Source organism: Petromyzon marinus, chromosome 9, assembly GCF_048934315.1.
Source record: "Petromyzon marinus isolate PM22_M1 ecotype Great Lakes invasive population chromosome 9, UKy_Petmar_22M1.pri1.0, whole genome shotgun sequence".
NCBI classification, from domain to species: domain Eukaryota; kingdom Metazoa; phylum Chordata; class Hyperoartia; order Petromyzontiformes; family Petromyzontidae; genus Petromyzon; species Petromyzon marinus.
This window is the reverse complement of record NC_133675.1, coordinates 17433125-17452351: the sequence shown is the minus strand read 5'-3', so window position 1 is coordinate 17452351 and position 19227 is coordinate 17433125. Positions and strand designations below refer to the sequence as shown.

Here is a 19227-nt window from a genome sequence, read left to right as displayed (position 1 = left end):
GTGTGTAACGGTATATTTTATTGTATTAAATCGTTGTACCCATATGGGTTCAACCGTACACTCGTGCAAGAGGCTGCTCTTACTGTTTATGTACATTACATAGTAAACCATAGGCGACGCTACATTTGTGCTGTACAATCAAACTGGGCTTGGATGTCCCCATTATTCCCGCTACTCCCCGCTCTGTGTGGCGCCTCTGCTCTGCGCAGGCTATTTGGTAACGCTGCGTTGGCAATGGTACACAAGCATCACGGGAACATTACAGAAACTCGGCACGTTCTTTGGTAGCACCGTGGCCATAGAAGGAAATCAGAATCGGCGACGTTTCAGGAAATAGCCCTTCGGAGCGCGTGTCGCGTCTCAGTGGCTTCCTGAGTGAAGGGTGTGGTGCCGCTTGTTCGAGGGAAATAGTCAATTACTGACTGATGGTTTCTTAAGTCTCCAAAATCACTCTGTATGTCGATAGATGATTCACACAGTGACCTTTAGTTTGCAAAACTTGGCAGTGAGGCAGTAGCGTATGGATAACCATCACAAGAAATTTGTAATGCCTCGGGCTTAAAGCAGAGGGAATGATTGCACATTCGATCGAGGACGACACAACTGTGCAATCATCTGTCCCAACGTTACCGGAGGGTCTTCTCTAGGGCTCCCTCTCTAGAGGGCCCTTTAGTGGAGCCCTTCCTACAGCATTGAGGCGAGGACGTAATCGCACAGGAGCTGGCTGACGTTGCTGCATGCGGCGTGTGAACAAACAGCCACGTGCGCTAGCGCCATGCATGGGGTGAGCAGAGAGGGCCGATGAACGCGAGGGCCGGGGGGCCGTGACTGGGGACTAGAGGAGCGTTGCTCCCTGTACGATGTGGGGAAAAGGATTCCACGGTGGGGACCAGCAGCAGGAGGGTGGGGGGGGGGAATTGCAGGCGACAGTCACGGCAGCAGAGGAAAAGCAGCGACCTCCACCGATTCTCCTCATGCCTCAAACGCCTGCGATCTCATCGCTTCCAAAATACAATCGGTTACTCTTCCATCTAAATCTCAATTTGATGCGGAGCTGTCTGATTCTCGTTGATAATTTCACTTGCAGCTCTATTTGATATAATTTTCTCTGCAAATACTCGTGCAACAATCAGACAATCTAATTAATATTTTTTTAAAATTTGCTTTGATTTTCTAAATATTTTTGTTTAAGCCAACTTTAAAGGAAATATATTTTATTTAATGTTGATTATGTTTGTGCACTCTTTTCGATTTCTTCTGTAATGTGGTTGTATATCCTGTAATTTATATTCGGTTGTTTTTGCTCTGATTTTTTTGCTGCTGTGTTGTAATGAGTTTTATGTTTGTATTGATTTTATCGTGTTGGTGACCCAGATCACTTTTGCAAATGAGACTATCCTGGTCTCTTGAATTCACACACAGGTACACAAAATCAACGTTAAAATTTACATTAGAGTTTCACCAAGAGGCGTTGGTTGCTGGAGAGCAGTGTACCATTAGGGGAGTGGAGAGGGGAGAGCGGAGAAGCAAGACCATTTAGGATCTCGAACATGTTAAGGACAATCTCATGATCAATTTAATATTGAATTAGGATTGGAGTGACACTGTTACATTTACAAGTGCGAGTGAAAAGCCTGGTGCTGGGATTCTGAAGTTGTGTTGCCGAGGGATGTGGGAGAGTTCTTTGGTCAGGAAGCGGATTTCACATCCATTCAGCTCACAGCGGCAGACTGAGTAAGGAAATCACGTGTGCACGAGATGTTACCAGGGGAAGGTACAGTGAGGGAAGAAAGTGTTTGATCCCCTGCTGATTTTGTACGTTTGCCCACTGACAAAGAAATGATCAGTCTATAATTTTAATGGTAGGTTTATTTGAACAGTGAGAGACAGAACAACAACAAAATCCAGAAAAATGCATGTAAAAAATGTTATAAATTGATTTGCATGTTAATGAGGGAAATAAGTATTTGACCCCCTCTCAATCAGAAAGATTTCTGGCTCCCAGGTGTCTTTTATACAGGTAATGAGCTGAGATTAGGAGCACACTCTTAAAGGGAGTGCTTCTAATCTCAGCTTGTTACCTGTATAAAATGCACCTGTCCACAGAAGCAATCAATCAGATTCCAAACTCTCCACCATGGCCAAGACCAAAGAGCTCTCCAAGGATGTCAGGGACAAGATTGTAGACCTACACAAGGCTGGAATGGGCTACAAGACCATTGCCAAGCAGCTTGGTGAGAAGGTGACAACAGTTGGTGCGATTATTCGCAAACTGTAGATGGCTTTGCGGGGTTGGGGGATGAGAGAGAGAGGAAGGGTGCTTTGATGGCACCAAGGTTTTTAGATATTCGTAGCAAACTCAATGTCTGTATTTATAAGATCGATTTTGGGAGGGGGGATTAAATTAAAGTAGGATCCTTGCCAAGAACGACCTATTTCTAATATCCAGTTTACAGCCCTGAGCCAGTGGTGGAAATTCCCACAAAGCAGTAATAATTGTATTGACCCCGTAGGGATGATGGGTTGAGTCAACTCATATTAGCATGGTTGGCTATGTACAATGCGAAAGAAGTTCAACATACAACTCCCAACTAGGATATGAACTCGCAACCTACCAATTGCAAGCCACTTGCACAGAAGAAGGACACCGGATGAGGATTGGTGTGGCCAATTGCAGAAAAAAACCTTCTGTGATTTCTCTTCTGCTTTAACTGACGAACTCAATGTTTACAATTTATATTTGAATTCTAATTTTTTATTGAAGAGAGAAATTGCATCTTGAATCTGTGCTGCGTTCAGGGTTATTACTATCTCGAGCACGAATGGAAAATTAAAAACTATCAGTTGTGCGGTGACTGTGGTCACCCGGAACAAAACGATGAAACTAAGAACGATTCCATGCCTGATTCACAAACACGAAGGAGGAGGCATCATCACAGCAGTGATGATTCACCACTCTGCTACTCCTGATGCAGTTATTTGGCACCACCTCATCGTAAAATGAGTTGTTGATCTGCATCAACATGGGCCGTATGAAGAAGCATTTGTGTAACTATAGAATCTGTATTGCAGCTGGGATGATATCTGTACACTTTATTACCTTGCCAGAAGTGGGCTCGAGGAGTCTACTGTTTATTCATATTCTATTCCTTTTTCATTCATTGTGTAGGAAAAAAGAAGGTCCTGCCAATAAAAAGGAGAGAATTTCGTACTGCCAGACCATTGCGGAGACCATCATTTCGTCGAATGTGAGGTAAGCTATGTCAGTGCTTCTCTCGGATTTCCATGCAGCGTTTCAACCACTTAATGCTGCATGTATCCTCTAGGAAGCTCTGTGAGTGCCCATGTCAACAGGCTCCAATTTGAGTGTGCACCACTGGACGCTGGCCACGCACTGCCAAGGAGCGTGTGAAGCCTTGCAGTCGTCATTGGTTGGGTCTGTTTCTCACTACTGCCCGTTGGCACAGCCACAAGTCTTTGGCCACGTATTTGGTTCTTTTGCGTTGGTGGTCTGGATAAGACCACGAGCTTTTGTGCACGCGATGCTGCACACCTGTGCGTGTTTCCACTCGTTCAGGAATTCCTCGGACTTCCCAAAGTTTCTTGGTATCGCTGTGGAGACCTTCCTGCTGTGCTGCGATGACACGGAGGCCGATGTGAGGATGGTGGCCGATGAGTGTCTCAACAAGGTCATCAAGGTGACGGCCTTGGAATTACGGTATCAGCGATCACAGTGCACCGGTTAAGAGTGGGGCGCCGACGGTCATTTGAAATCAGACCGTGCCGTACCGCCAAAGGTTCATGCTGTGCTGCATATTCTATGCGGCTGTAGGTGAACAAACATCGCATATGCTCATTAAATACTGCACGTACGATTTTTTTTATGAAAACCAGCAAGCTCGGCTTGAAGAGAATGGTTTTATCTCGCGTGGGTATGAGTTGAGTGGTGGCTATGACTCAACGTTCGAGCTGTGGATGCGGCTGCTGTCTGCACCACATGTCCCCCCTGGCGGAGCGTTCTGGGTGCAGGTGCGTGAGCTCGCAACGCGCTCTGCGTGTCAGTGCAGTGCCGCTGTCTACGTTGGTCACTGCAGACGCCGGTTGTCGAGCCGGCCTTTTACTTTTCCTGCGTGTGCCCTTCTGCTGGACGCCTTCATCGATTCTGTGTTGATTTGTCTAACAGCGGTGGCTGTCTGCCCCGTTATGTGTGGCGTAGGCCCTCATGGACACACACGTGGCGAGGCTCCAGCTTGAGCTCTACAAGGAAATTAAGAAGGTGATGTCTTGGAGCATTCATCTCCTCGGTTACAGCTGCAGAGACTTAAATACTTCATGTTCTGAGCTGCATTGTAAAATACATTTGATAATCGGAGGGGAATTATCTGCTATCTTGGAGTATTCTGCCGCACATTTGACAAAGATAACATGCCAGGTGAAAGCACTGCAGCAATTTGTTTGTGTGGACATGTCGGGAGCGGTGACGTAGTGGTTAGCGTACTTTTGAACGAACACGGCCGTCTGAATTCGATTCCGCCTCACGGACAACATCATTGACGATTATCTGAACTGGACGTAGGCCTCCCCTCGGTTGACTCAGTCTTACATGAATACCTGATACAGTGTGTAAACAGCACTGGGGAGGCAAAGGTGACCTGGCACGGTGCTGGCCACCCACCCCACCGTGTGCCGTGTCGGCCTTTATAGGTGCTCGCTAACAGCACTTGCCACAAAGCAGTCTTTTAAGGGCTACACGGGGGGCCTTGTGCGTTGTGTTGGGCTGCAGAACGGGGCTTCTCGCAGTCTCCGTGCTGCCCTCTGGCGCTTTGCTGAGCTGGCGCATCTCATCCGACCTCAGAAGTGCAGGTAACGGTTGCATCCGCATGCCCGCCTACGGGCCGTGGGGAAGTACATTCCACCACTGGAGCGAGCACCTTTGTCGCTGACCGAGAGGGATGTAACATTTCACAGGTTCGTCAAATGCGATGCAAGCACCGTTGTCGCTTGGGTGCGCGTCACGATGGAGTGCTTTGTGTTGCGGCGTTGTCTAGTTTTGCGAGGTGTTGAGCTCTGTGTTGTGGTACCACTGTTGCTTTTGTCCCCGCTACGGCCGCTGCTGCTACGCAGGCCCTACATGTTGAACCTGCTACCATGCCTGGTGCACGTGAGCCGCCGGCTGGAGGAGCCAGTGCAGGAGACGCTGGCGGGTGCCGTGCCCAAGATGGTCAGCGTGCTGGGCAGCTTCACCAACGACGGCGAGATCAAGGTGCGACTGGGTTGCGGGCAGCGCCATGCAGCGGCCTTCAGGCCCCAACTTTACGGCATTGCTGTTGGCTGCGGTGTTTCAAGATGACACTTTACTTTGTCTTTGAAAATGCAGTGAGTGGATCCAGTGTGTTAGAGTGTATTTTGTGGCAGTGTGGTGGTGGTGGTGTTAGAAGTGGTGGTGGTCGTGATGGTGAGGAGTGATGGTGGTGCTGTGAGGAATGGTGGTGTGGTGGCGGCGGAGTGAGGAGTGGTGGAAGGGTGGTGGCGGAGTGAGGAGTAGTGACGATGGTGCTGATGAACACCACGTCGTGAACTCACTGCCTCTGCCCCCTGCAGACACTGCTGCGTGCGTTTGTGCTGAACCTCAAGTCAGGCTCGGCGGCCATGCGGCGCGCGGCCTCCACGTGCGCCGTGGCCGTGTGCCAGCACTCACGCCGCCCGCACGCATTCTACGCCTGGCTGCTCTCCGTGCTGCTGGGTGAGCCTCGCTCCTCGCCGCGTCCACCTCTCTCGCTCACCACATCCGCCTCTCGCTCTTCACCACGTCTGCCTCTCTCGCTCATCACCACGTCCACCTCACTCATCACCGCATCCCCCTCTCTCGCTCCTCACCTTGTCCACCTTCCTCGCTCATCATTGTGTCCACCTGGCTTCTCGCCATGTCCGCCTCGCTCCTCACCGTGAGCGGGGCGCCGCCGCCCCACATTCCATTGCGCCGTGTGGCATAGTGACGAGCGGTGCTGCGCGGTGGCGCAGGGCTGGTGACGCCGCTGGGGGAGGCGCGCGTGTCATCGCTGCTGCTCGGTGTGCTGCACTGCCTGCGGGCGATTGTGCCCCACGTGCAGCAGCCAGCTTCCGACGCGGGCCTCAAGGGCAGCTTCGGCGTGACACAGCGCGAGGCCGACGCCGGCGTCGCTCCTCACGTCCTCGTGCAGGCAAGTAGGCCTCGGTGTGCAACAGCGCAGCCGCTTTGCGCCCCTCGCGCCACGCGGGAGACGCGGCCCCCACGATGCGCAGCTCATGGAGACGCATAGCGAGCTGGTCTGTTCGGTGCTTACCCAACGAAGACTTTAGAGATATGGCCAAGTGAGCGATCCGGCCGGGTGCCTCACCGCTCGAAATGGGAAGGTGGCGAGTTCAAATCCTCCTGGTTGGCAAGCGGGGGATTGACACAGCTCGTCATCCCTTCAGGGTCGATAAAATAGATACCACTTTGTGGGGAAGTCAACAGGAGTTGTCCTATGGAGAGTCTCGCCCTCACCATAGGAATGTGAAAATTCCAATAACTCAGGGCTATAAAGGAACATTACTGCAATGCTCATTTGAGCAGGAAATCGTTTGCACTCTGTGTCTGTGGCGTTCTAGTAACGTTACAGCAGCGTCAATCCTGCTTGTCTTCATGGCAGTGTCACTGTCTTGTCGAGTTCTGAGGAACGAGGCTCCAAACCCAGAGGCCGCTGCGTTGCGCTGCGTTGCGCTGCTCGGCTCACCCTGACGAGGAAGAGGTGCGCGTTTTCCCAACAGATGTATGAGGTGACGCTGTTCTACACGCAGCACCCGGAGCACAACGTCGCCACCACGGCGCTCGAGATGCTGCAGCAGCTGCTGCGGATGCCACCGAGCGCCTTGCAGCTGGCGCTGACCACGGCCGGCGGCATCCGCCACCCCCTGCCCTGTGCTCGACGCTCCGCCAGCGCGTCCAGCCTCGTCGGTACCGCCAGCGTTGTTCGGCCGTGGTCAGAGTCGGCATCTGGTTTTCGCGATGGTCGTCGCGTGGTTTCGCGTTGTTTGTCTGTCGCAGGACGCCGGGCGCTGGGGCCGGTCCGCTGCCGGTGTTACCCCTTCCCCCCCGGAGCATCCCGCAGTGGCGACTTTTGCACGCTGCAGCCTCTTGGCAGGCTGCGGCCCTCTCTATTCCTGCTCCAAACGGAAGTCTCAAATCACATTGTCGATCGCATGCATCTGGTAGTGACCGATAACAACCCGATTCACTCTGGTCATGGGCGTTCACCATAACTTTAGAATCTTGTGGAAAAGTGAAATGCTCAAATTGAAGACGAAGCCACGGCAGGGGTTGGGGCGACGTAGCATTGTGCGTGAGAGACGACCTCTGGCCGGGAACGATCAGCAGTGGTTACTCGTGAGCTCGTTTGGAAACCCTCCAGAAGCCAGTGCTGATGGACGCTCTTTTTCTGCAGCCCTCATGCTCCCACTGTGTCTCGTGACGTCTTCGGTAAAATTTCCATCGTTTCTGTCCTCGTTGGTCTCCCGTTGGTTTAATTTGCAGGTAATTGTTTTTCAGCGTTGGGATGTTGGCCAATACCAGTTAGTGTATGTATATGAGTCACCAAAATAAAAAAAAACAATCTCATAAAATATTGATATTACCTAGGCTGCCCTGCTGGTCTCCAGTGTTTTTTTTTACTGTAGATAAAGGGGCCCAAATTCCCAGCGTCAAGGACAGAGCGTCTGATCTGTTAAGGTCACATTTTCTCACAGCGCCGCTGAGAGATGAATGAGATGAACGGGTAGGTCAGCAAATGGGCACAGCAGCTGCCTCACGTGTAAAACCCTGCATGGCGTAGGCCTATACAGCGCCTCCACCCAACCCTGGGCAACCCTCACCGCACGCCTCTGGAATCCCAACCCACACCCTCCCTCGCCTTTGTTAACATAATTTTGGCCGACTGCACCCACATGGTCTGTACAAAATGAGCAACATAGTTTATGTTTGTAATTTATTTTAAAAAATAGTCAAACCAAATTTAGTCGTTGAGGCGAGTGGTTTGCTTAAATGAGTCTTATTTGCTTCATAGTTCAGAGGACATGATTCACTTAGCCCTCCATTCTTTCTCCATGTGTGTAACTGTGTGTGCCTTTGGCTGTCCGTGTGTCGCTCTACCCTTTTACAGAAATCAATACAGGCAACGATCACTGGAACCCTCTTGTACTATTCTGCTTTAACCCATATTTTACTACAGTCTTTGTTTCCTTCTTGTGCTGGCCTCAGGAGGGTGGCGTAAAATGGCTAGTCCTGTTTTACCAAAAGCACAAGGTAATCGATTGTTTCGCGAGTGCTGTAGATGATCTGTGTGTGATGTCCCCATGTGCTGTGTCACCACGTGTATGCGTGTCCTGCGCGGGTGTGGGCAACACCGCCCCATTCAGGCCTTCAACCACCGTGGCCATTTATATTTGGATCAGTTCTGGCTCTCATAGACAGAGTTTAGATTAATTAGCGTCATCATTATCATTGTCATCGTGTCTGGAAACATACGGGCTCCACCACTTTCATGTGTACTCTGTCAGCATTTTGCATGGTGTGTGTGTGTGGGTTACACAGCAGTTTAGATGATGGTGTGTGTGTGGGGGTTACACAGCAGTGTAGATGATGCTGTGTGTGTGTGGGTTACACAGCCAAGTTGCTGTCAGCGGAGGAGGAGGAAGAGGAGGACGTTCTGGAGGATGATGTGGAGGCTAGAGGGAGTGACAGCACCCCGACCCCTTCTCCCGACACGGCCTTGCGTGAGTTGCTTCTCTCGGGGCATTACGGGTTTCATTTCCTTCATCGTCAATTCGTCCAGGGCTACGATTGCTGCCGCTATGTTTTGTTTTTACCAAAATGTCTACGTTGTCATGTTTTAATCGCGCTTATAAATCGCAGGCCTAAAGGCCCAGAAACAGGAACAGCCAGCAACAAACAGCACTACTGAGATATGAATGCTGTGAGTGATTGTAAAAGTAAACATGTACAGTAAAAGCTATTGAAATATGGGACGATGGAAAGCATACTGACTGCTGATGAGACACTATATGTTGAAACCGGTCCAGAGTTTGCTTGTGTTGGGCCAGTGCTGCGGAAATGATACTCTATTAGACGGCCGTGTGGCTGATGGGACAGGCGTGTGAAGGTGGCGCGTTCTGTTCGCTCGCCGGGTGTGCCGCTATTGTGCTGCTGCTGCCGCCGTTGGTGTCAGTGTCGGCGCTGAGCGAGAGTGGCGAGGTGCTATCGGCGCTGTCGGGCGGCGTGGGCAGCGCCGGGCCAGAGCCAGGCACCGCCGAGCGTCCGTGCCTGCTCCACGCGCTTGACTCCTCCGACTCCATTGACCTCAACACTGAGGAATCCGACTCCACCAGCCTGAGCACCGAGCCGGCCGAGAGCTCCAGCCAGCTGAGCGCCACCTCGCTGGAGGCGCTGGGGGCCATGGGCTGCGCATCCCTACGGCCCGCCCCCACCTCCCCCGTGAGCGAGAGCTCCCAGACCACCGAGGGCCCCGACTCTGCCGTGACTCCGTCCGACAACTCGGAACCCGTAAGCGACCGCCGTCCCCGTTCATTCTCCTGCGTGGGTTTTGCCGTTGCGTTCAACGAGTCCGCTTCACAACGTCCGTTTGGGCCGGTGACGCGGCCCCGTGGTGGCGCAGTCGCCGCTTGTCGTAAAGGTTTGCGGTTGGAATCCAGCAGGTCGCCCCGTGGTAACACTCATGCCTCGATGCAAGGTCCCAAGTTCGGTTCCCAGCTTGGGCACCTTTCATTTAGAAGTTTGTATGTTCTCCCCCTGTTCTTCATTGGTTTCCTCCGGGTTCGCTGGTGTCCTCCCAGTGCTGAACAGAATTAAAGAAAAAAAAACACGATGTAACTGGGATAGGCCAAACATCCCAATGCTGAAAATTTACCAGCAAATTACTCCATTGGGATTACACTTTGCCCCCGACTTGGGAAACTTGCAGGACTCTCCTGAATAAGTCTTGAGACTCAGGCTCTCTTGGAAAAAACAGTAAAATAAAAATATGTAATAATAAGCTGCGATGTATATATCTATGCGTTGTTGAAACCTGAACAAACAATTGGCCGGTACTGCATTTTTAGCGGTGCACAAGCACAAAAACAAGAACTCAACACATCCGTCAATAACACTCGGTGAACTTATCAGGAAATAACTACATAATAGGCAACGTTTCAGGTAATGGGCCTTCTGTGCTATGGAGAAGGCCCCTTGCCTGAAACTTTGCTTGTTGTGGATTTAATCCCTTTTCTTGCCACATGGTGTTTGTGACCCGACTAGAATGTCATCTCTAAGCTGGATGCTGCGTGTGTTGCTGTGAGGTGCTTGACTGCGGGGACCTGCAGTACATGGCCTTACCCATGGGCGCACTGCAGGAGCCCGACGGCGGCGACGACGAGGAGGAGGAGTCCAGGGACGCGTTGCCCCGAGACCGGACCCCACGTCATGGTACACGGCCTCACTCGCCGGCATCCGTTCAAGCCTGACTCTGCTGATGAGACGCTGAATGTCAAAACCAGTCCTTGCCTCGAAACATCTGGCAGTTCACCAGCATCGGTTCGAGCAGAGACTGATTCTGCTGATGAGAAACTGAATTTTGAAACAGGTTCATAGTTTGTCTTTGTTGAACCATCGCTGCTGCGTCCACGTTGGCCTGCGGAGTCATCCATTTGTGTTCCGCTCCCTGGGCTCGCGCCATCTCGGCTAAGCCAATCGTTTTGCCCGCCGTTTGGCTACCCATCTTCTCCCCCGGCAGCCCCTGGAGTGGCCGCGCTCCTCCAGCCGCGCTCGCGTCCGGCTCCGCCGCCCGAGGGCGCTGACGAGGACTTTGATGGCTCGGGCGCGGAGAGAAGCAAGGTGAGAGCGAAAGAGGCCGTGGTCGCAATGCGGGGAGCCCGCGACAATGCCAGCCCGCAGAGCTGTGAGGTGGCAAGTAGAAGGCAGTACAGCAAATGGGTTCACAAGCTCTCCGTGAGGATTGTTGAGCGTTATCCATCCCGGTGTATATATGGGTTATTCTGATTTTCCTCCAACGAGTCATATATTACTTTAGGAATTGGCCAAACATCCCAATGCAGAATCCTCCAGGAGAGAGGTGTTGAGGCTCGTTGTGGATTCCCTGGATGACGAATTTGACCGTCCGTCTCAAGAACACGCTGACCATATGCATGTGAAAGCCTTTCCTGCGTTAATCTGGGAAGTCATCGGGAATTCCTCCGACTGGCGTCTCCTGTCGAAGAGCACGGAAACCCGGTTCGCCGAGCCGGCCCCCCCACTGGGCCGCCGGGTGTCTCGCACGCCCAGCTCCCCCCAGCTCTGCCTTGGGCTGTTCAGCGCTCTCTCTGCTGAGCAGAATCCCCACTCGACCCACTAAGCGCCCAGTACGAGGCTGGGCACATCAGCTCGTGGCTTTGAACAGAGCTTGAATATTATTCTCGTAACGTTCAAGATATACCCACCAGGGTCCAATTTGGCTACTTCTTTCCACGAGCTTCATTTTTAAAACATTTTATAATATTTCAAACCACTTGTCAATTTATAGTATTCCTTTATTCATAATTTATATTATGTGCTTGTTTTTATTATTTCCAGTATGGATGTACTGGTGTATGTATTTTGAACTTCTTTCGCACCATACGTGGCCAACCGTGCTCATCAGAGGTGTGGAGGAAGGACAACAAAATAAACACAAAATGCAGTTCTTAAAAAATGTGTCGTATGTTAATTGCTTATGTCTGCTGATTGTGCTGTAAATGTTAGGTACATCTGAAGTGAGAAGTGAATCTCAAGGGTCCCTCCTGGTTAAATTAAAACAGTAACCTGTTAGTTTGTACATTTGGTAAATGTGCCGCTGTGTTTTACAGCAGTAGTTTCAAAGTGGGGACGATTGGGATGTTTGGCCATGACCAGTTACGTTGTGTGTCTTTATTCGCTGCTCCCGCGTGGTCGATTTGACTTGCACACAAGGTTCTCGTGCAGACGGACGTTATGCGCGTTGTGAAGCCCTGCTTACGAGCTGCTCTTCCTCGTATGTGCCGTGCATCTCAGCCGCTCGTGATAAAGGGCATTGTGGGGGAGATGACGGACGAAGACACGCCACCCATCATCCACTGCGTCCGCCTCATCTCGGCCTCCTTCCTGCTCACAGGCACCCCCAACGGTCAGTGTGCTCGGCTCGCTCACGAGCACTGCTCGGCAGGCTCATAGCGAGTGAGCGCAGGCCAGGGCACTGACTCACAATCCAGCGCCCGCATGGCGCCGAGTGGAACCGTTATTCCTGCTACACGCCTGTGTGCCGAGCAGTGTGGTTGCTGTTGGAGGCAGCATAACAAGTAGGCGTGTATGACCTCTCCCCTGGTGAAAGTTCTCCCCATTCTTGTTAGAATTTCTCTGGGCACTCTTTCCTTTTTTATTGCTCTGATTTCTATTTGGTTGTCTTTGCTATGATTTTTTGTTTGCTTCCATGGTGTACTTGTGGTAACCCAGGATGAGTCACTCTTTCAAAAGAGACTACTTTGGTCTCAGTGCTTGTGTGTGTGCATGCGTGCGTATGACGAGCGGTGGAGCAGTCGTTAGTACATTCCGCTACAAATCTGGCGACCCGAGTTCGATTGTCGCTCACGGCCAACGCCACTGAAATCAGCCTCATATGAGGACCCAGTGCAATGTGTAAACTTCACCACTGGAGAGACAAAGGCGGCCAGGCATGGTGCTGGCCACCCAACCCCTGACGTACCGTGCCAGCCTTCATAGGTGCTACTCGCTAACAGCACTTGTCCCAACAGTCTGGAAAGGCTATACGGGGGATCTTTGTGTGCGTATATGTGAATTCAGGCCTGGTATCGGACCGGTGTGTCCGGGTGAGCATGAAGGCGCTGGCCGTGGGCTGCGTGGCTTCTGCCGTCTCCATGCTGCCCTCGGCCTTCTTCCTGCCTCTCTACCGGCGCGCGCTCCACCCGGAGCCACGTACGTTCCCCCATCCCCCGCGCCATCGCGTTCCCCCACTTTTTGAGCACCGCGCGCAGACAAGCGCACCTGTGTTAGCGGCCGCATGCGGCTCGCGCGCGTGGACACGCACAAAGGCAAAAGTCGCCCCTGTAGCTTTTACGAGGCTGTTGGGGAAAGTGCTTTTGGCGAGCACCTACAAAGCCCTGCACGGCACACGAGGAGGTGTGTGGCCAGCACCACGCCCATGGCCAGCACCACACACATGCGTTAGAGCATTCAAGTGCGGTCCCGGCGTGACCGTCAGATGGCGTGGGCGCGTGACACCACCACGCCGCCCGCTCCGCACGCACGGTTTGTATTTCCACATTGGCTGACCATGACGCCGTTTCGACTGCGTTCCCCGTGCCGTCCCCAGAGGAGCAGCAGCTGAGTGACCTCCTGCAGTTCATCTCGCACTCCGACCCGCAGCTGCGTGGAAACGTGGCCGTGTTGTGCGGCGTCATCGTGAGTGCGGTGCTGGCAACGCCACACCGCGCGATCCTGAGCCCAGCGGAACTGGAGGGTACGCACATGCACAAATACAAAGATCCCCAGTATAGCCTAAACAGACTGGAGGGGCAAGTGCTGTTAGTGAGACCCTATAAAGGCCAGCACGGCACACGAGGGGGTGGGTGGCCTACACCACGCCCGGCCGCATTTGTCTCCCCAGTGGCGTTGGCCGTGAGCGGGAATCGAACTTGAACACAAATGTAGGCAAGCAAATACACAGGCGCCTACGTACGCACACACGCACACACGCACACACGCATGCACACATGAATGCACACACGTACGCACACGTATGCACGCATGCACACACACGTACGCACACACGTACGCACGCATGCACACACATTCGCATGCACGCATGTGTACATACACGTATGCACGCTTTCCGGGGGCAGTGCTGCGCTCCAGTAGCAACTACCTCCGATAGAGCAAGCAGTGCTTTCATCTCACTTTAATGCTAAAAACACACACAATGTAACCGATATTCTCCAAACATCCCAATGCTGAAAAAATTACCTGCAAATTACTCAATTTGGATCGCACAGAAGCAGCAACATCATCCCCTCCTGCAAAAGCTTGGCAGGACCCTCCTGAAAGTGATTCTTGAAGTGTCGTAGGTTAACAAGTTTCGTAATACATACACGCAATAATACTCAGCAGGTCAGTAGTGCCATTTTATTGGGTTTTTGGTAAAAAAAACTCTACGTCAATAGCCGCAATGCATTTGAATACGAGACTGTGTTCCAGAATAAATATTGTCATGAAGCAGTAATTAAATAGTCATGCATGCGGCTCCTGAGCCGCAGGTTTCCGACCCCTGGGCTATACTCACACGTGATGTGTGGCTGGCCCTCGAGTGTGAAGGTATCCCAGGCGTTATTTATTTTCAGATGTCGTCCGTCCTCTGCACGTGGCGCTGAAGGACTCGTCGTCTGTCACCTGCCGGCTGGCCTGTGTGGGGGTGCGGGTAAGGCTACCCTGGCTTGTGTGGGGGTGTGGGTAAGGCTGCCCTGGCTTGTGTGGGGGTGTGGGTAAGGCTGCCCTGGCCTGTGTGGGGGTGTGGGTAAGGCTGCCCTGGCCTGTGTGGGGGTGTGGGTAAGGCTGCCCTGGCCTGTGTGTGGGTGCGGGTAAGGCTGCCCTGGCCAGTGTGGGGTGTGGGTAAGGCTGCCCTGGCCTGTGTGTGAGTGCGGGTAAGGCTGCCCTGGCCAGTGTGGGGTGTGGGTAAGGCTGCCCTGGCCTGTGTGGGAAAGGCTGCCCTGGCAGCAAAACCTCAACTTGAGCGTTCTCCTTCATAAATAAGTATCGTGGCTGTGCTTATATCTGAGCCAGAGGATCCGAGCCAATGATGGAAATTCCACACCCTCACGATGGGGTAACCACCAGCAACTTCCTACCAGGTGGACTCGTGTGTGCGAATGTGTTTTGAACCGGTCCTGGGGGACACTCCTTGGTCGACTTAGCCCACAATGGATGCCTGGTGCAGTGTGTCAACATCAGCACTGGGGGAGGGACAGGTGTCCGACATGGAGCTGTCCTCATCAACTCCTTGTGCGCTGTACCGGCCGTTATAGGTTAGGGTCCGGAATAGGTGGCTCTCGCCGACAGCAGTTTTCCCAACAGCATTCGAAGCTGGCCACATGTGGAATCTGTGTCTGTGTGTGTGCAGCACTGCGTGATGCAGCTCTGCAACAGCAAGCAGAGTGGACTGGGCCTGACGCTGCTCTCCGCCCTGCTGCACCTGCACGACAACTCGTACTGGCTGGTCCGCACGGAGCTCATGGACACCGTGGCCGATATTGACTTCAGGTAGCGGCCCCCCCTGTGAGGCTCGTGCTGCACGCGGGAAGCCCCCCACGGCCTCCCTGGCTCAGCCACTGGCCGTGCCACCTGTGGCCTCGGATCCGGCACCGTGGAGAAGGCAGCGAGGGTTGGCGGATCACACACACCCGAAACTCCCTCCCTTAACCGTGAGTCGAGGTCGTTATCTCCTGGCTTGCCAGGGTATGATGGCAGAAAAACAAGTAGGTTAATTTACTTCTGTTTAGGCATTGATCACTGTTGTAAGAGGTTGCGATTGAACTCTACTAAGAGACTGTGATTGTTCATCTATTTCAGGTTGATTGCTTTTCTGGAAAAAAATGTTGGCTGTCACTCTGGATGCGATGAGAAGAGCGAGGTACGTTCACCCGCGCTGCCCCCGTTGTCCACCAAGGACAGTCGTGCAGTGCCTGGTGCCCGGTGCAGGGTGCCCGGTGCAGGGTGTCCGGTGCAGGGTGCTTGGTGCAGGGTGCTCAGTGCAGGGTGCAGGGTGTCCGGTGCAGGCTACTTGGTGCAGGATGCCCAGTGCCTAGTGAAGGCTGATGCACTGCTTGCTGTGGCATCACGTCAGATATTTTGGCTCTCTAAGCTCTACAGCTGGGCGGCTCAGCGAAAAAGCAAGTGGCTCACAATTGCAAGGTTGCGAGTTCACATCCTGGTTGAGGGGGGAGGGCGGGGATGGTTGACTTCGCCCATCATCCCTCCAGGGTGTTAAACAGTGGTTGTCTTCTGTAGAGATAACCCCCATCATAATAATGTGGAATTTCCACCATTGGCTCAGGTCCGTGAACAGGAGCACTAATACCTCGATGCACATTTGAGCAGAAAGCCACTTTGCCTCATGGACTTTATACTATTTGGTTCTATTGGGTAAAGTCACGTAGGTAAAAAATAAAACAAAAAATCACGACGTTTCGGCCACAACACAAGCGGCCTATGTGACTTTACCGAATAGAACCAAAGAGTATGGATCCTTGCAGTAACGAAAGCTTTAAATCTAGAACTCATGGACTTTGTTTTTTTACATCCCAACGTAATACTGCCACCACATCCCCATCACTCCTCTCCATCCACCGTGCTGGCTTAGAGATGCAAGTTGGAAAACGAAAATTACCAATTCGCTTGAATAACTAGGACAACCTGAAATTCAAGCAAAGTAATATGGCAACTGGTTATACATTAGTAAAATATACTTAACTTTATATTTTTTATATTGTATTAAAATTTTGCTGACACTGCGCAGAGCGGTGGTTCTCACCCCCTATGGGGTGTAGCAGCCCCCCAATCCAGACCACTGCTCCCGGCCCCATCTTGAGCCCCTGTGTCCTAAGCCCACAGTACACAGAGACACCATGTGCCCATGTCTCTACTCAACCCGGGCTCACCAAGGCATATTTTTCGTGTTGTGCATCACTTCATTTTGTCGCCGCGACGTCGCACAGACGTTTCCTGCGAACGTTTGGTATTTGTCCCGCACTGTATCTATGCAGCAACCCCCACGCCCCCTTGACCGGCTGCGTGCCGGTGCGTGCGCTGTGTGCTGTTACCAGGAGCGCCTGCAAGATCGCGCCGTCGCCAGCATCCTGCGCCTGCTGAGCGACGAGGACGGCAGGGTTCGCCACGCGGCTGCCGCCTCACTTTCCAGGTGAGCTCCGCCACCACTCGGCGCCCGTCCCTCCATGCCCGAGGCCCCACGGGGGACAGTGTCGAGCCCGGAGATGAACCCTGGCGGACGGGCCGGGTACGAGAAGGTCATTGGAGCGCACGGCGCACGCATGGGATAATCCGTTCGTGCCGTGTCCCTGCACAGGTTGGTGCCGAATTTGTTCTTCGAGTGCGACCAAGCCCAGAACGACCCCGTGGTGGCTATCGCGAGAGCCCACACGGCCTCCTGCCTGGAGCTGCTCGTGCACGAGAACTCCACACCACCGCGGCACTATGTGTCCGGGGCAGCCACAGCTGCTGCGTGGTGAGAGACGCGCACACACACACGCACACGTACACACGCGCGCACACATGCACACGCACACATGCATGCACGCTCACACACGTGCACACACGCACACGTGCGTATACGTACACACGTACACACACACGTATACACACACACAAAACAAATGTGGAACTTGTTTCTCGCAGTCCCTATCGTGGCTACGAGACATCCTGCACGGCCGACGCAACTTTGGAAAACAATTTGTCCAGAATTATCACAGCCATCTCCACGGCGCTCAACCGATCCAAATCGCGACATTTAAAAGTAAGTTATGGTTATCTTTACTTGAATCATGAATAATAATTACAATCATTTATGCCATTTGGTATTGTGAAGGTACTGCAGATAGTCTGCAGTAGTTTTACAGTAGGTGGCGATGTTGCTGTTAAGTGGAAACCACATTCCGTAATCTGCAGTGGAAGTTCAGCATTGTTACACATTATATTATTTGGTTCTTTCGGTAAAGTCACGTAGATTAAAAAATAATAATAATAACATTTTTTTTAATAAAAACACTAATGTAGACTGTTGCCTGGTTCTAAATCGGAGTGAGTGTACTGGCAGTCTATAATGTAGACTGTAGCTTGGTTATTAAGTTTGGTGAGTGTACTGGCAGTCTATAATGTAGACTGTAGCAATGGTTATTAAGCTGGGTGAGTGTACTGGCAGTCTATAATGTAGACTGTAGCCTGGTTCTTAACCTCAGTGAGTGTACTGGCAGTCTATAATGTAGACTGTAGCCTGGTTCTTAACCTCAGTGAGTGTACTGGCAGTCTATAATGTAAACTGTAGCCTGGTTTTTAAGCTGGTGAGCGTATTGGCAGTCTATGATGTAGACTGCAGCAATGGTTATTAAACTGAGCGTACTGGCAGTCTATAATGTAGACTGTAGACTGTACTACTGTCGACTGTACTACATCATAGACTGCTAATACGCTCACCAGCTTAAAAACCAGGCTACAGTCTACATTATAGACTGCCAGTACACTCACTCCGATTTAGAAGCAGGCTACAGTCTACATTAGTGTTTTTTTATTTTTATTAGTTTTTCTATCTATGCGGCTTTACCGAAAGAACCAAAGAATATGAATTCCTGCAGTCACGAAAGTTTTAAGTCAAAATGTTACACATTAATTACGAATCATTTGCTTAATACTGGCACTGGCGTGTGTGCATCTGTATGTGTGTTTGCCTGCATGGGGAGCGGGAGTGCAACGTTTAGCGTGCTGCACTACAAACCCGGAAACCCAAGTTCGATTCTGGGTCACAGCCAACACCAGTGACGATTATTTGAACCGGTCCCAGGCCTCTCCTGGGTAGCCTCAAATGAGTACCTGGTGCGTTTTGTAAACATCGCCACTGGGGAGACAAAGGCGGCCGGGCGTGGTGCTGGCCAACCCACCCCCTCATGTGCCGTACCGGCCTTCATAGGTGCTCGAGAACAGCACTTGCCCCAACAGTGCTGTTAGGCTATCCGGGGGATCTTTGTGTTTGCCTGCCCATCTAATACCGTGTGGCTGTCTTGTGTTGCAGTTTGGTTGCTGTGAAGCTCTGTACCTGCTCTCAGCTGCGTACCCCGTGAGCATGTGGAGCAATGGCTGGCACTGTGGCTTTGTGCCTGCACTAGCCCCACCGCCAGCACATGCGAGGCCACAGCTGCCCTTCACAAACATACCCAGGTGTGGAACGCCAAGCAAGGCGTCATCCCCACAGTGCAGAATTGTCTGTGCCCAGCCACTGCATGCCCAAGCAGCTTCTGTCTGGCCGGATCGAGATGGGCTGATCCGGAACAGGTGGATGTGGAGCTGAGTTGACTTGCCAAAGACCGGCACCAGCGGTGTCAAGATTGGCCTCTGTGGAGGAGGATTGT

At 52.2% G+C, this 19227-nt stretch overlaps 1 protein-coding gene across 2 annotated transcripts in view; it reads left to right on the top strand.

Annotated features, from left to right (window-relative positions):
- The window catches only part of HTT (huntingtin), a 56313-nt gene that overhangs the window by 1855 nt on the left and 35231 nt on the right, over positions 1-19227 (top strand). Inside the window, exons 2-24 of one of the 2 annotated variants that reach the window (XM_032950200.2) lie at positions 3170-3253; positions 3578-3698; positions 4217-4276; positions 4784-4863; positions 5125-5263; positions 5602-5743; positions 6022-6200; positions 6790-6976; positions 8276-8320; positions 8683-8790; positions 9243-9577; positions 10372-10498; positions 10806-10906; positions 12098-12209; positions 12884-13015; positions 13413-13559; positions 14437-14513; positions 15213-15352; positions 15662-15722; positions 16915-17009; positions 17175-17333; positions 17504-17621; positions 18891-19036. In XM_032950200.2, the coding sequence (XP_032806091.2) occupies positions 3170-3253; positions 3578-3698; positions 4217-4276; positions 4784-4863; positions 5125-5263; positions 5602-5743; positions 6022-6200; positions 6790-6976; positions 8276-8320; positions 8683-8790; positions 9243-9577; positions 10372-10498; positions 10806-10906; positions 12098-12209; positions 12884-13015; positions 13413-13559; positions 14437-14513; positions 15213-15352; positions 15662-15722; positions 16915-17009; positions 17175-17333; positions 17504-17621; positions 18891-19036 (2895 nt within the window). The remainder of the gene's footprint in view (positions 1-3169; positions 3254-3577; positions 3699-4216; positions 4277-4783; positions 4864-5124; positions 5264-5601; positions 5744-6021; positions 6201-6789; positions 6977-8275; positions 8321-8682; positions 8791-9242; positions 9578-10371; positions 10499-10805; positions 10907-12097; positions 12210-12883; positions 13016-13412; positions 13560-14436; positions 14514-15212; positions 15353-15661; positions 15723-16914; positions 17010-17174; positions 17334-17503; positions 17622-18890; positions 19037-19227) is intronic. The other variant, XM_076065973.1, reaches the window with a different exon arrangement.